The following is a 17,017-nucleotide window of genomic DNA, read 5'->3' as shown; positions in this document are numbered from 1 at the left end:
CTATATGCATGTACATATATCTATAAATAGATCTACGCGCAAGCCTTCTTTTTAGTCATTTTTTAGAAAGCGTATTTGCTTGCTGCGGTTGGCAGCACAAAACATGGCAAATCGTGATAGCAATGTGTTTGCAGTGAATGTAGTTGCTCTAACGACGATTTCAGTCGTTGATGGCGCGATAAGACGCAAGAAGCCGGTGCACCCTGAAATCTCGGCCAGCAACACCGACTACTCCTTGAAAGAACGGGATTCTAGTAGACTCGAACATGTCACATCGGAGTTCAAGGAGACCATTGTGAGAGGTCTTTAAAAACCTCATGGGCTGCCGAATTGGTTAGTTGCTAAATTTAATTGTTAACCACAGAAATATCGAAAGTCAATCATGCGGGATGTGATATGCACCACTGGGTAACAGGCAGATGTGTAGTTGTCTGTTTAGTTAGGAAGAGGTCCCGGCCCCGCCCAACTTTGAGTAAGAAATGGGTCAAATTCGGGAGAACCTCTCTTTTCTGTATTTTAAGTGTGCGATCATTTTTTTTGCTTATCTCCTCCTCAACCAGCCTATTCTGCGGAGCTACATCCCTGGTTGCCACGCACTACAAAGAACCAACTAGTTTTCGTACCAATAAGTACCACTCAGTGGTTACTGAGTGGTACTTGCAAATAACTTAACATGAAACATCCAAGTATGTCACTTCACATGTCACATCATTTGGATGTCACATCTCATCACATGAGTGTCACATCACGTCTCAGTGATCACTCAGTGTTCACTGAGTGGCATTTACAAGTAAATCAACGTGTGTCTCACCTTTTTGGACCTTTAGTGGTTTTCGCTCCTCTTCACAGTATCTACCTCCCTGCCTGAAAGCGTGAAGGTCAGTTGTTGTTAACAGTGACAGCCATAATACAATCCTGTTTTCTCGAGAGATTTCGGGAACGACAAACGTGTCACCACACATTTGTTGCTTAGCAAAACTCCATTGAATTCAACTGGTACGTCCTATGCGCACCATAGATTCTCAACTTTTGTTTATTGCTGTGCCCAGCTTGCACAATCATGTGATGGGAAATCAACGCGACGAAATAAGAACGTATAGTATGCCGAAAACCTCAAACACTCAAGGTTTTGGACGACCTAAACGTCACTGTAAGCTGACCAGCATGACACAATCTGAAGGACACTGCAGAAACAGAGCATGGGAGTGACGCGGCCATAAATAAAGAGCTCACCTTTTCTTACATCTTTCGCAGACACAAAAGCACGAGAAATTGAAGAGCTTTTTCTTTTTAACGAGACAGCAGTACAGGAGAATAAGTATGATGACAATGAAGATGAGAATGGCGATGATGAGAGCAGTCTTGTCTCCAGCACTGTCGCTGGCGTGGTCGTCTCTCGTTCCTCTCTGTGAGTGCTTCGTTGCTGAATCGTATATTTCTATCGGAAGTTAACCAAAGCAGAATTACATTGAAAGTTGTGACCACTTCGAGTTGTGTTTACTACACTCTGGTTTACTTTTGTTCTTGCAGTTTAAAGACATTAACATTTATGTGTTCAAGGAGGAGCAAATATGAGTAAAGAAGACCAACAGCACCAAACATGTTTAATGCTGCAGCGATATAAAACATTTCACAATGTACAGACCTGCATTTGTTAACAGCCGGGCTAAAAAAAACGTCTAAAAGTTTGGAAGGCAGGGATATGGCCAAGTCCTTGCCTAGAATGCGCTTTTTCAATCAAAAAGAATACCCATGCTGCACGACGCTATTTCGAGTCGTTTCATAACTGCAGTAAGAAACACTGAAAATCGTGTTGGTTCCTCCTCCGGCGCATCAAAATTGGAGTACAAATGCAGCTGCAAGCGAGTGCATTCGTTTTCCTTGATTGGAGCGTTCGAAATTCGTACTAGGTTTTGAATTGAGATGGCGATTTGTGAAGTCATTCTGTGCAGTTCATAACCCTGCCCTTTTTAAGACTTCAGAGTCTCTGGTTTCTGAGCCATGAACTTATGCAGACTACTTTGCGCAGATTACTCCAAGGTCACCAGGCAAGAATGACGCAATAGAAACGTCATGAGAATGCCGCTACCTTAATGACCAGATAGGGCTCAAGGTGAACAAAAATATAATCGTCGAATGATTTTTGTCTGGTGTATGTCAGCATGATTCGTGGCATTGACAGACATCAGTTGGCCTTCAACCGATTTATTGCGTTGAAGGTAAGTTTCGAACACGAATCATGTTTTGAGCTACATAAGACAGGATTTTGGATACTGATTTTAGTTATGACAGAAATACGACTGGAAAGTTAATAAACGTACAAGAACGCCACGGCAAAGGGCAGGCGCACATAACAATATTCGGGGTGAGCAAACACACCAACAAATACCGCCATCTCTCAGCAAGTTAAAGGACTTCAAGTGAATCGGCCCTGCAATTCTGCGATTAAAATTTCTGCAAATTCTGCAACAATAGCACTTCTGACACGTCTAGCCTCGTAGCAACTCTGACGTCATAAATACGTTGCATGGCATAATAAAATGATAACGTATGGAGGAAAATGGCTACTAAATGGTGAAAACTTGTTGTGTGGAGCAGTCACTCATCCTTAAAAGCAAACCAGTATTTGCTAGAGGGCTTGTTTCATAATATCTGATGCTCACCTCAATATCTTCACATGCAGAACTTAAGGAAAGCGGAATATGAACTCCTCTAGAAATAGCGTAAAAAAGCAAAATAACCTTGAGGCTATATTTCTTGCACGTGGGAAAACCATCAGCAAAGTGCCCGACTATGAAATTTTTATGCATCCCGGATACATTCACTAAATTCATACGGTCTTGGCCGAATTCACCATATTGCTATCCAGCAAGAAGAAATACGCATTATGACTGTGAGGCTGCCGTGACGCTACTCATGAATTTATTAGCGTCTATTTCACGCTACATCTTACTTTTTTCAGGAACCACCCATTGGGACTCATCCTTTTTCTTGATCCACTTGTACGCCCGTTTCAGATCTGTTCTGTTGAATACCGGAATGACCTGTAAGGAATACGACATGTTCGCGCCCAGAACAACGACAGGCACAAATATGTGTCTGCGTAGGTGTATGTTCAGGCAAATATGTATGCGAATATATATATATATATATATATATATATATATATGCATGTATATGTCAAGACCATTAAAAAAGAATTGTACTTTGTGCTTTAAATAACTTCCGGCTGAGTTTCTCGACCTTTCCAAAACTGTTCTTCACATCGTGTAATATTACAAAGTAGCTCACCAAGAGAATGTGCCATTATCTGATGCATTCATTGTTTGGTACTTCGGGTACATCCTCTATTTATATTTAAAAGCAATAGCTAGCTTTCTTCTTTTTCGCTCAGCTGCCGACATATCATCTCGGCAACTGATGCCTTGGAAATCAGAGCATAGAACACGAGCGTACCAACAAGGAACTTCTTATGGGATGGCACCAGGGGGGGGGGGGGGGAGGGGTCGGAACCTAGTCGGGTCTAGACCTGGCATTCCCATGGTGACGTTACCATGGTATTGCTCCAGAGCAGTTACGTGTTGAATTGCGTTGCAATGCGTGTTTTTTAATAACCGTTTTCGAATACTCCTAAGTCGTTCTCTCCCATAAAAAAGTCCCAAGACGTTTGCCAGTATAACTCCTAGCCATACCCGGGGTTAAAACAGCTGTGGCGTGTCAAATATTCCAACACCAACCCGTATCCCCATACCGTGCTAGAGACATCAAATTCACAAGGTGTGTTGACCTGTACGTGATCTCATTTAAGTCAATGTTTGAAGTTCTTCGCCAACGATCCGCCATTCAACTGTCTACAGCTATGCAATGTTTGACGCCGCTAAGCCGCGTCGTTCGGAAGCCATTCCGGAAAAAAACCTTTGGGGAGTCAATTTGACTCCCCACCCGGGCACGTGTTAAAAGAGGCACTAGGGGTGTTCCTGAGCAGAAGGGCCGGAAAGGCAGATACGATGCATGAATCGCTTTTGAGCACATGCATGAGCTCGCAGCTGAAACGTTCCCTCAAAAGGTAAGAGTGTATATGCCATTTTTTGACCTGCTCCTTCTCAGCATCGTCGTAGCCACACCGAACCTTAAGTTGTATGCAAGTTTGGGGCCGGTGCAGTTATGGTCCCAAATGCATGGTATTGACGTTACACCCGTGCAGACCTAAATGCAGGTAAAAACGGCAGCCAGGCTTCTGCAAATCATTCTAGGAAGAAATGGTCGCGGTACAGGCTTGCATTGCGAAGGGGGATAACATGGATTCTCCAATAAAGTTCAATAAAGTCCAATAAATATTTATGTCCAGTCAATGTCGATAGGGACAACATAACATTTTCAGGGAGGCTGAAGACCAGCCCTAAGCTGTAAACTTCTCAACGCCTCCCCCTCCCATGCCCCTGACCTTCAAAAGCAAAGAGTTAATGAAAATTGGACCTGAATATATTGCATATTTGTCGGTCACTTGTGATGTAGATGATCCTGGAACAGTGAGGCTTTACAAAGTTGGTTTGATGTGTCAAACATGGTTAGTTGCACATCTAGAGGCAAAACTTAAAGTGTCGAACTGGAGCATTTTGTGTAATTTCTTCGATATCTGCTGGTAAGATGAGACAGACTTGAGATTTGAGTGTGCGGGGCAGGATATCATTTTTCAAGATATAAAAATGAGAATGAAATTACAGTTCTAGCGGGTACGCAATGCCAAATGACTGCACAGAACCAAACAGGATTGAGGGACAGGGTAATTTATCTATGTATAATGCACTATCTGTCAGTACTAATAGTTGCAGCTTGTCATTCTCCCACAGCATAAAGGATTGCCTATGTGAAGCAGAACCTGTGCCAACCTTCGCCTGTGCCCCAAATGGTATGCGTTAGACATATTTCTGTAATTGGACCAGTACTAGAAACAAGAGCACCTTCATCGTGCGTGTGCTGGGTCACACTTAACATCAGTTACTATAAGGACATGCCTAACACTGACTGGCATTTGGCAGGAGTGCAGTTTCCTTTTCAGGGGCTCCAGTCCCCCAAAATATTTGGCCTGCAGCCTGACTTTGAGAACAAAGTGAGCCAAATCTGGGAAGAAACAAGCCTGTTCGTCGGCGTCTTTTGAGGGGTGTGTTAATCATTTCCATACTACTCAGTTCGCTAGGGCTGAGTGGAGTGAGTTGAGGTGAGTATGAATTGAAGGCCCCAACTCATTTGGCATCCTTGACCACTTACCACGGATGCAAAATTATACGTCAACATTATTATCATTGTCATAAGGAGTAGGAAACATTACAATTGATTGCATGCCAATGATTGTATTTTAAACATCAAAACATGGTGCGTGACAACCTGAAGGCAACAAGTGCATGGCTTGATGCTGAAAGCTCATGTTATGTTTCACCGTGCTATGTTTCAAATTTTATTATTGGCATGGAACTGCACACACATGTTCTGATTACAATGTCTATCAACAGATACAGGTGGATGGGCACACAGATGGACCTTCCATGACAAATTTGAATGTAACACCGGTGCAGGGTCCAAAAATGAGAGGTTTTGTTTATTTGTAGGCTATTTCAGGACGCAATTCAGGGAAGATGATTGCATAAACATCCGGATAGTGTCATTGTAGTTACTCTTACGAAAGTGTTTAGCCGGGATTGCCGAGCATTGAACGGCGGATAATGCCTGTACTGCCCTGCATGCTGCCAGCAGAACCGTACAGTTTTGTTATGCCGCCGGAACACCATAATTGTAACATTGCCAGATTTAGACAAAGTTTTAGGCTGTCGAGGATGCTTATCTGCATATTTTCTATGACAGATTACAATTCGTAGTCAGATATTATGTGCTTACCAATTTCATTTAGGTGGCAAAATTACAAAAGTGATGGATAAAAAGCAGCACAGAGGATCGCTGTGCCGGTGCCAACCTGAAATCTAGTATATACTGGTATTATCCTGCCGCCCAACCTGTTGTTATGGGGCCATGGATAGCACTCACCGCCGTTTTGCTCTGGCAGAAATAGATATCCGTTAGCCGTCCAGAAGGCATCATTAACATCAAACTTTGTGACTTACATAATCGACATAACAAAAAAATTGTGCATGCTAATGGCCCAATGTCCGCAGAGTTCTATCAGAGCAATATTTCTTGTTTTTATCATTTATTGGCGATGCTGCTCCAGAGATATAGTTTAAAAGTTTGATGACTGTTTAGCACCGGTGAGTGGTCACGAATTAATAAAGCTTCCAGAATGTTGGGTTTTCTTGCATCGCTTGCAGACACCAAAATTTCCATGTTTTGTGTGAGCATTTGGTGCGTGAGACGAGTACTGTGGTCCGGTTGCAAGTAGTCTCTTGATTCCGTGACGGGCATTATGAGGCGTCGGAACAAAAATGTTGTTACACCGATGTAGCGTGCGTAACAAAGCCTATAATCTTCGTTGGAGCAAGGAAATTTGCATACTTTATTGCACCTTTTCACCATCTCTGTCTTGCTTGAATTGTTTTTTATGAAGAGGTCCCTAGTTTTGCGGTGTTTAAAAAATTTTCATCTGAGCACATTCCCGTTTATCCATGTGAGACTTATGAGCACTGAAATTCGCAATACCTTCTCGTCCATTTTGTAGGCAGAACTCATTTAGTTATGGCAGGAAATGTGTATGAAACGGTTCACACACACGCGCGCAGGATGCACTTATGTACATATATGTATATGGATATACATATATATATATATATATATATATATATATATATATATATAACGAATGCAAGCGTCTTGTTTTATTTATAGCTATCGATCTTCATTGCACCAGAAGGTGCTGGCTAAGCAACGTTATCAGGCAAACATTGCTTATAATGTCCAAACTCGTGTCACGCCATGACATGATGGTTACAGGTGGTATCCGGTGTGGGGGCTTGCTGATGTCGTTTAATCAGTACCTACCGGCATGTTAGAAGTCAGTAATTGCCAGCATACAAGCTAGAAGCCCGTAATGCCAAAAAAGGACGTCAGGGCTCATTTGGGTTACAACAAATATGTACAGATGTACAATCAAGTAGCCCTTCTCTCCAGCCGCGATCCCTGTCTTTCTAGGCGTGTTCCCGGAGTGCTCCATATCATTAACAGGAAGCCGGCAGCGTCCAACTCTTTAAGATTTTAATGGGGTTCTGAAGCTCATAGCATGAATAGCAATTGCGAATACACCTGAGCGTAACACCCCAGCGAATACACCTGAGCGTTATGCTGTTTAAGGCCTCCCTCCTCCTCATTACGCTACTGATATACTCCACCGACCCCCTCCCCCTCCATGCGTAACTTAGTTTATGGACGGCCCCATGCAGAACTCGTTAGAACAACATAAACCACATTGTGGACGTAAAAGACAATAACCACTGAATGATGGGAAGAGTCACGTTCGCTAGGTGTCCCACAAACACATTCCCAAAGTACGATCTACGTCCAATACATTTTGAGCATGGATGACGCAGCGTTTTTTTCTATCTAAGAATGAGCACGTGTTTTGTCTTACGTCCTCCTCCATCCACAGCAGGTAATCCTGATAAAGTTTCTTCATGAGCTTGGACCGCTCGTCAGGTTCTCGCACGCGGGCAATCAATGCAGTAATGCACCAAAATAGCTTCTCGAATGTAGCGGCCGCCTGTAAACCAAAAGACCTCTTTCAGTTTGCATACGATGGCGTGAGTCTTATCCGCATGTCTGACTCCTGGACACATCTGAATGATCGGCTGAACAACGCCAAATGAGCGCATACAATGTGCGTGCGTTATCAGCTCAGTATTCCAGTTGGCTTGCATGTTGGTACATGATTAAACAAGGCATGGCAACAGGCAAGAATAGGGAAAAATGGTCCAAACTTATGAGTTATACCCATGTGATTTATTGTTAACTGACAAATTCATGCACGGCAATCAATAAGGATAACTTTGTACGAAAATATTAGGGGAATCATTTCATATAACAAGTTAGTATTCAGTTTGATCACCAGCATTCTGGCACAATGCATTTTTTTCTCATAAGCATAGTGCTCCTATACAAATGTGGCTATATACACATGTGCGTCTGAGCGATGCCAGCACTGCTGAAGTTTTCGCGGCCCGAGTGGCAGGCGGCCGACCTCCTCGCTGTGCAGCGCGGACACAGCGCCGGTGCGGGTCTTGAGCTTCAGCTTCTTGCCCTCTCGGATGACCAAGGGCAGCGAGAAGGTGACCTCTGCTGATGTCAGCGGACCTGTACCGGACGTCACAGCCATCAGGAGCTGAGACGCCACGTCAGCGGAGAGCGCACCCGGCCAGTGAACAGGGCACCCCAACGGGACACCACAACAGGTCAACCCAACAGGGCACTAGGGGAACCAGGACGCCCCGAGAAGGTACCCCAACAGGGCACCCTAACAGGGCACCAGGATACGCTGCCAGTGGCCATAGCACCCTCAGTGGTCACGACACTCCCCCGTGGCCAGGACACCGTCATTAGTCAGGACTCCCCCCCCCCTCCGGTGGCCAGGACAAGCCGTCATTATCAGTCCAGAAGACCCCGTCAGATCCCCTGCAGATGTCGGCGGACGGCTGCTGGTCTGCGGTTTGGGGCTGGCCACACCTGCAAGCTGAAATGGGGGGGGGGGGAGGGGGGATGAGGAGAGTAGGATGGGGAGGGGTAATGTCAGGGGACCCCTGGCCGTTTTCGTGCTGGTCGCGGATGCTGCAGACCACACCGTCGCGTGAGGATGCTCGGGTATTTTTTGTCTTTGCAGAGTGGCGGACCAACCGCTGTGAAGTCATGCATGTGCTCCCTTCGGAGTAATTGCGACGTCCAGTGCGGGTTGGTGCATGCATGGCAATGAGACTCGCAGTAGATAATTGGCAGATTTGAGCGTTATGAGAATTCTAATGGCTGACTCTGCATCGGCAAATTATACGCAATATTCTATGACTGACACGTCAAGGGCACGAGGGGTGCAGGTGCGCATGAACTTGGCCTTGAGAGTTAAACTAGTGATTGCTCACTGTGCAACACTCCATTAGAGGAGAGCCGATGGTGGTCCTGCGCGAAGCCGCGGCCGTTCCAGGCCGAGCTCAGCTTTAACGAACACAACACTCCATTACAGGAGAGCCGATGGTGGTCCTGCGAGAAGCCGCGGCCGTTCCAGGCCGAGCTCAGCTTTAACGAACACTGCTAGCAAAAGGTGATGGAGTACCACCAATCACAACACTAATGACAAAACATCCATTTGTTTCAAATGCAAATGGTGCGCACAATATGCTTTAGTCTGGAGGGCTGCTTGCCTTGCACACTATTGCTGGCTGAGTAGCTCATAGCTTCAGTGCTGCTTCAAAACTTGGGTGTGAAATCTCTGCCAGTGGTAAACTGGCATCAGCCACCCTTCGCAAGACTACATCGAATGGTATTGCACACCGGTGGAGGCAACCTTTTATTATTCATATTGAGCCAAAAGGGCGCAAAACCATGCGCCTACGACTTCTTTACTTCGCATATTTGGCCAAAGTACAATTTTAAATGACCTGACTCGCTAAATGCGCGATGATCAATTACAACAAGATGTTATCTGATATAATGAAGCAACTTAAAACCGAGCACCGTTTTAAAATCGTTGTCGGGTCCAACCCATTCCATAATGTCACCTTTGTCTTGAATATAAAATGCGACTGACGTGACCTCCAAAAAAAGAGGCCACTTTAGACCCGCAGAGTGCATTAGCCCCATATTTTCAGCTGATGCAATGCATTTTTGCGTGTTTTACTGAAAATTTCTAGAGCTACTCGCATTTTGTATGCATTTAAAGGTAAACAATATTTGCTCGAACAACATGATCTCAGATCCTTTGGTTAGAGATTGCTCAAGGCTGGGATCATTTAAAACAGCTGATGAGACCTCGGTCTTCTGGCGAGGACTAACATGCCTGGCACATCCACCGGTCACCGCAGCTCCATTCCAGCTGCGGTGACCGGTCTTGCGGTCGTTGGTGCGGTGGTCATAATTTCATCTGCTCGTCGGTGGTGGTTAAAATATTATGCTCCGGCAGGATTTCAGAGAATTACTGGCTCCCAAAAGTCCGTTTTGGTTTCGCTTACCTGAAATTGAACACATGAGTGACTGCTTTCATTTGAGCATGCCGCGCTGCGTTAGCGTACGGCTTGTCGGGCCCACTGTGAACGCGTCGGTTGATCCGTACCTGTGGCCGGCGCCGGCCGGTTCAGCAGCGCCGAGCAGACTTTATCGTCCCAGACCCATGGCACATCCAGCTGTTGCTCGTCGTTGGGCGGTGCGGCCTCGACGACCGTCTCCACCTGGAGTGGCGTGTCACCCACGCGGTCAGGCACCTCCGGGTACACATCCAGCACGGGCGGCAGCATGAGCGGCTCCAGGAGCGACACGACCGGCTCCGGCGCCGCCCGCTCGACCGACACCAGCCGGGAGCGTCCCAGCAGCACCCCGCCGGCCGGCCCGGCGCCGTCCGAGTCGACGGTGATGAGACGGTGGTCATCGCTCGCGTCGTCGCCGCCCACCACCACCAGCCGGTGCGGCGAGTCTTCGCTGATGACGCTGATTTCGTCCGACTGCCGTTTTTCGTCCGTGGATTTTTGACCTGTCGTGTCGGAATCAACTCCCAGAAGAATCGCTGGTTGGGGAGAACAAAAAGAAGATACAGTCCATGTACGGAGGTGGTAGATCAAGTGGCTAGTCGGAAATAGGTTCGGACACTTTTCTCTACTCTCTAAAGTGCTGCACGGCTAGACTCATTATATGTCCTAGTAAGAAGGCATGTTTGCACTAGTTTGTGGGACCCGCACAATATTCTGCTTCAACTCACCTGTGCCATCCAGTCACAGCTAAGCGGTGCACGCACATCACTCAAACGTTTATTCTCATACAATGGCGCAGGATAAGCGGGTAAGTATGCGGCATATTGTGTCAATAGTGGTCTCAAAACCTCACACTGCTATACTCACACGCGCGGTCGTCGGCAATTATACGCCGAACTAAAAGAATCATAGCAAACTTAAGTACCAATTTGGACATCGTTTGCTTCTCAAACAATATGTCACATCAGTTTAAGCGATCGACGATTTCTTTCAATGACTCGTACAAGTGTGAGGGCGTCAATACTTTATAAGTATATAGTGTTTGATTTCGGTAATATATCTATGCACGCTGCATAAACGCTGTGCAAAACAGTGAACAACGATCTCGCGCTATTCACTCTCCAGCAGCCTGCGGCCGGAGGAAACCCTCGTTTCAGATTTCGACAGTAGATGGCAGGAGCTACCAGGGTCATCAAGGTCGCTGAGAGCGAAGTAGTTCTAGGCCTTTCTTTAAAGCCAGAATCATCAAGGTCTTCAGCGACAGCGAGCGCATTTCGCTATGCTATTTGAAAAGCAATTCTGGCATGCCACTAACTACTGATATCAACATACGCCCAATTATTGGGGTCCCATTTTTCGACGGCGGACACCGCTGTCTAACGACATACCTACGGAATTAGTCGGTGATCGTGATAAGCATCTAGCAATAATCTGTGACCCCAGACAGCAAACATACCTCAGAAGTATGCAGCTTAAGAGAATATTGATACTGCTGACCTTTGTTGGGTGTAACCCGGTGATCTAGAACAACTGGAACGTAATCATTCTCAAGCAACTGCAAAGGCGCGAATCCGAATGAACTACGGTGGCAGAACTTCAGTACAATATCAGCCACTTCTGATATGGCGACTACCTCATAATATTCTTAGAGACTCTGAAGACCAACGAAATCCTTCAGATATATCGCATCACAAACTCGTTAGCTATTAGGTGAAAGAGAACAATGTCGTGTATTTAATACTCTTGTCCTTTATTTCAAACAAGGGAAATAACTAACTGACATTGATTCAGAGCACGCAAAGGCACCCATACTGTCAAATTCATTTGTACCGCAACTCCACAGCGGTTACGTTGCCGTTCCGGTAATCTCCATAGATGAATTGCAAGGAAACTTGGATGTTGCCAACCAGTTGTGCGGCGCACACCTGCTCGTCTGGAGCGACTGCACCTGTACGGTAATGACGGGAGGGCAAATAGACATCGCAGCTCATCCCTCAGTTCCCAACTCTGCCGGACACGGGACCCAGCCGGGGCACATATCCAGCGGCTACTTAACTTCTCAATAAATCTATGATTGACGTCCGCTTCACACTTTTTCTTAACTTTCCAGTCTAGTTCACATCATCTTCAGGCTCAGGTATGGAAATCAGGTTTAGATTCGAGGGGTTATTCTGGAAAAATCTTCGGGGTCAAATGAACTACCTACCCGAGCGTGTGTTAGTTGCAAACATGAAAATAAATCGCAGTCGTTCAGTCCGCTTAGGGTCAATTGGAGTTTGACGCTACCACTTGCGTTTGACGCTACCACTACCACTTGCGTTGGACGCTACCACTTGCGTTGGACGGGTGCATGAGATTCTCACCTGATATTCTTGCAAAATACAACGCCACATAATCCAACAATGTGCATGCCTCGTAGTGTTACTTGAGGGATACGCGCAGTTATTACAGAAATTTTACGACAATTATGGCGGGATCAGCATTATCGGCCTTTTACTCACCTACACGCTTTGTGGGTAGAAGCATGCATAGTAAGCATAATAGGTCATACCATACAGTAGGTCAACTCACATCATATATAGCAGCATAGAAAGTCATGCCTCAGGCGAAGCTGAGCCCAGTTCTAGAACATTCGTTAAGTCTCGAAGTAATGCGTCTTTCCTGTACGCTTTGAACACTTTTTGGACGTTTTTTTCGCGTGATTGTGATTAAGTCATGGGCATCAGCGATCAGGCAAGAATCTGAACTAGTCAAAAGTAGGCACGCAAAATATATTTCGAAATCAGAATCCATGACGCCTGAACAAATCAGTTGGCAAGTGCAGGATACGTGAATCACCTTTTTCTCTTTCATCACGATGCGTTGGCATTCAACTTTCATTAGAGTGAGGACGCAGCCACCTCAGGTTACATGCTTCTATGCATGTCACAATATATTTTACCTATTTCTGAATTCCTGGATATTTGTTAATACTTTCCCTGCAACCTTTAACCTTTCCAAGCAGGGTGCGTCAATGATAGACATTTGTCTAGCGCTGTAAATGAGATTTTGCCCTGCCACTTTTGGCCACTGCTCCGTATTTTAGACCAAGGCCGTCGCAAAACGACGCTTTTCGCCAGAGAAACTGTATTCGTATACGCTTCTCCACATACGGGAAAAAATAAACCCCTGGACACTGATTACGTGGATAACGTGGATAACGCATGGCTCTGTACATGATCACATCAAAAGTTCGGTTGAACCACACCTTACGGTAGATATCAACCGCCGTTGGGGTGTACGTTATGTACGAAATATACGGAACATTTATGAACCATTATGTACCGAAACATTATGTACCATATGTACGAAATGATGGCTGTAACCTGGTGGAAACTTGCTCTGGTGCCCGAGGATGGTTGGTATTCGTAAATGCATAATAGACATATTTCATACTACGCTTATAATTTTAGCCCATGATCGTGAGACAGACCCATAGTCCTCCCATGGTGCCTTTCGTTCCAAGTGCCCACGCGTAATTTAGTATGGTGACGCCGCATTAGTTTAAAAGAACGATGCAAATTATGATGCTGAGTTGTGACAAAGTGTGACACGGTAATAAGATCAAGCGATTGCGAGTCACCGTGCGATGGTGAGGGATTGCTGGCGTGACATGGATCGTTGAGCCCGGAATCCGGCCGCAATCTCGTGATTGTATACAACGTGATGACTGAGTGTTTATGTCATACTTGGAGCTTAAAGGAAGGCACCATAGAAACCGCAAGTCGCATGACTGTATTAGCAGGTGATTCTTGTGCCCTCCAGTCATCATTCTAATGCCCCATGTTTGCGCCTTCACAAACGGGGAACAAGCACAGTAGAACAATGCTGACTGTCTGATCGTATGACTCCGAGTCGAACTGTGTTCACAGTGATGTGCTTTAATCCGTTTACCTGAAAGTTGAAACCATCACATTCCTTTAACATGTTGCGAGACACTTGCTTGTTCTCCATATACATACCACGGCCATAGGGGAAGGTTGTCTTCGGCTCTCAGGTGCACACCACATGTCCCAAAATGTACATTACAGTAAGCGTCGGTCCCACAGTCATGCTGCAATCTTAACCTGCTGGTACCAGACTCGGCGTAAAATGCACTGAAGCTCCCTTCGACTTGAAATTGCTTGCTCCAAGCTCCGAGCCGTGCTGCGATTTTTCCACAAGTTAGGCCATACCCTTGCGCCTTTGCGCGGCCGCGGTAATCTCCCCAAGAGTACCGCTGACGGCAGTAATTAGCTGTGGTTTACCTGCCCGGCGAGGGGACGGAAAGCCCCGCGCCCAATGAGCTGTGTCGGCACTACTCTCACGCGACACAACGGAAACGACAGCCCTGTCAAGTTCATACATTCGATGGACACAACTAAAGTACCGGAAGAGTTGGCCGTTTTCGCTGCCCTGCGCGCAGCCCAGAGGTCACGATTGGAGGTCGGCGAACATACCACCTAAGCCTCAAACGGCTGGTCCCAGCCAGTGTGGAAATAACCAGCCACAGGATTACTGGGCGTCGGAATACAGCGCTCTTCACACTCTCCAACGGGGGCCACACGGCGTATTGGACGAGGGGGAACGCACACAAAAAGGTATGCTCGAAGTCCTTAGCGAAAAGCGGCAATTAGAAACCGTCCGAGATAATTTTCAGGGTTTTAACGTCAAAGAAAAAGCAACTGACACTGACCACGCCATGTCCTCGAGGACAATCAGAGATTCAAACGGGCTGGCAAGCGGTCGGTATGAACACTGTCAATGCTCTTGCCCACCTCCAGCTGTGACTCGTCTAGGTCAGCGAGAACGCTCTAGATCCCTTCAGCACTTCGTTGTATTGCTCTCACTCCCGTGGCACTCACTCCTTAGACTGTTGGCCACCAGCCGACATGCTCCTGCCACACCACCCTCTCGCTGATCACCGGGCCAGGGGACGTCAGTCGCTGGCCCGGTGTTCCCAGATGTCAGCCGAGATGGGAGCACCTGCGCGGTAAGGCTAGTGCGTCCCAACTCAGCAGAGCTGTTGCAGAGACGGCTGGTGCTGCCATCAGTCCGCCACTTCACCCCAGTCCGTGTCGCAGCTGTGGGCCGGCGCAGCCCACATCACAGCTGATGACCGGCACAGTCCACATCGCAGCTGCTGACCGGCATAGTCCAAATCACAGCTGATGATAGACGCAGTCTGCATCACAGCTGATGACTGGTGTAGTCCACATCGCAGCTGCTGACCGGCACAGTCCGCATCGCAGCTGCTGACCGGCACAGTCCACATAGCAGCTGCTGACCGGCATAGTCCAAATCACAGCTGATGATAGAAGCGGTATGCATCACAGCTGATGACCCGGACAGTACGCATCACATCTGACAATCGGCGCTGGCTGCATCACAGTTGATGATGGACGCAGTCCACATACAGCTGTTGATCGGGGCAGTCAGCGCTGGCCGCAGCGAATCACTGATGAGCCCAGCTCCTGCAACAGCTGCCAACCAGACTCCAAGAATTTTTTTTTTTCGTGAGCACTCACCACTTGTCTGTAACGCCCTCTCCCCATTCCCTGCAGACCGGCCTGGGGCGCCTAATGAGGTCGGCGCGGCCGTCCCGGGCCGGTTAATAAAGTCATAAGGTCAGGAGGTCACAATGTCATGGGCCAGTCACCTGGGGGGAGGGTGCCGAGACCAGGCGGAGCGTCCCTGCGAACAACGGGTACTAACGTCGTAAGATTGGTCAGCACCGGACGAGTCGCAGTCGCTGCGCGCCAATCAGCGGGTGACAAATGTGTGAACCTTGAGCAGTGCAACTGAGAGGGGCTTCTCGGTGGTTTCTGACTGCGAACTTGGGTTCTAACTGGAGAACGTTCTGGGTCTTCCGTCATGGAAACCATCAAAAAACCCGATGAGACCGGCAGTGGCGCATTGCAGCTTTGTAGGTAGGTGGATGTTCACACGGGTATTACAGCCCACCAAAACTTTTGGCCGCCAAGTAACCGTTTCATAACGGATCACAGGAGCGTCGCAACATCACAGATGCCAATACAGTCCACAGGGACTTAGTTCAACAAAAAGTTCCAAAGGAAAGCCACTTTTACTAGTTGCAACGTTTAACTTGCATTATCAGATATGCAAATTTTTCGCACACCTCACTGAGGGCTAAATGCAGCATTGAGCTAAAATATGGCATGGAACGTTGCTGTTCACTAACCGTTGAGTTCTTTGCCTCTTAAGCTGCTAATGACGGCGGCGTCAGCAGCTTCTGCGCGGCTGGAAGTTCATCGGCCGGCTGGAAGTTCATCGGCCTGCTGGCAGTTCATCGGCCGGCTGGAAGTTCATCGGCCGGCTGGAGATTCATCTGTCAGTGCTCAATTTCCGTGTTGGATTTTTCTTGCTTTGCTTTGTTGTAAGGTGGACTGACAAGGGTAAAGAAAAAGTGGTTTATTTATGGGGCCAAAGGAACATCGTCCCATTCAGTTTGGCTGTCGTGCTCTGAGCGGTCTTGCAATGCATTTGACGTCGTGCCCTGGCTGTCTGTGCTGATGACGTGTTGGTGCACAGGACTGATGCCCAGGCTACTTTTTGTTTGTTTCATAAAGCTGCTTTACTGTGCAGCTAGCCGAGGTCAGATGACTATTGCAGAGACGATAAGAGTACTCGATGTCAAGTACAGCAGGGGATGGTGGGACATTTCTAAACAAATAAGCAAAACCCAACTAAGCGATTTCAAAACACAGACTCCTCACTGCTCATATATGGCCACAATCCTTGAAACGAAACCTTGGGTACTATTGAGAGGCGGTGATTGTGTTTTGCACGAGTGAATATATCAGAAATCTGTC

General features: G+C 46.9%; 1 protein-coding gene across 1 annotated transcript; it reads right to left on the bottom strand.

Annotated features, from left to right (window-relative positions):
• Positions 1 to 811: 811 nt before the first annotated feature.
• Positions 812 to 11,205, bottom strand: LOC119110326 (uncharacterized; the record flags this gene model as incomplete). Its single annotated transcript, XM_037234100.1, is given in 7 exon segments — positions 812 to 864; positions 1,234 to 1,438; positions 2,954 to 3,044; positions 7,574 to 7,702; positions 8,180 to 8,292; positions 10,256 to 10,702; positions 11,034 to 11,205. Coding segments are annotated over 7 exon segments (1,108 nt in total), but the record flags the coding sequence as incomplete, so codon positions are not given.
• Between the last annotated feature and the right edge of the window lie 5,812 nt (positions 11,206 to 17,017).

Source organism: Pollicipes pollicipes, unplaced genomic scaffold, assembly GCF_011947565.3.
Source record: "Pollicipes pollicipes isolate AB1234 unplaced genomic scaffold, Ppol_2.1 Scaffold_7231;HRSCAF=8579_pilon_pilon_pilon, whole genome shotgun sequence".
Classification (NCBI taxonomy): Eukaryota; Metazoa; Arthropoda; class Thecostraca; order Pollicipedomorpha; family Pollicipedidae; genus Pollicipes; species Pollicipes pollicipes.
This window is presented reverse-complemented; position numbering and strand designations above follow the sequence as displayed.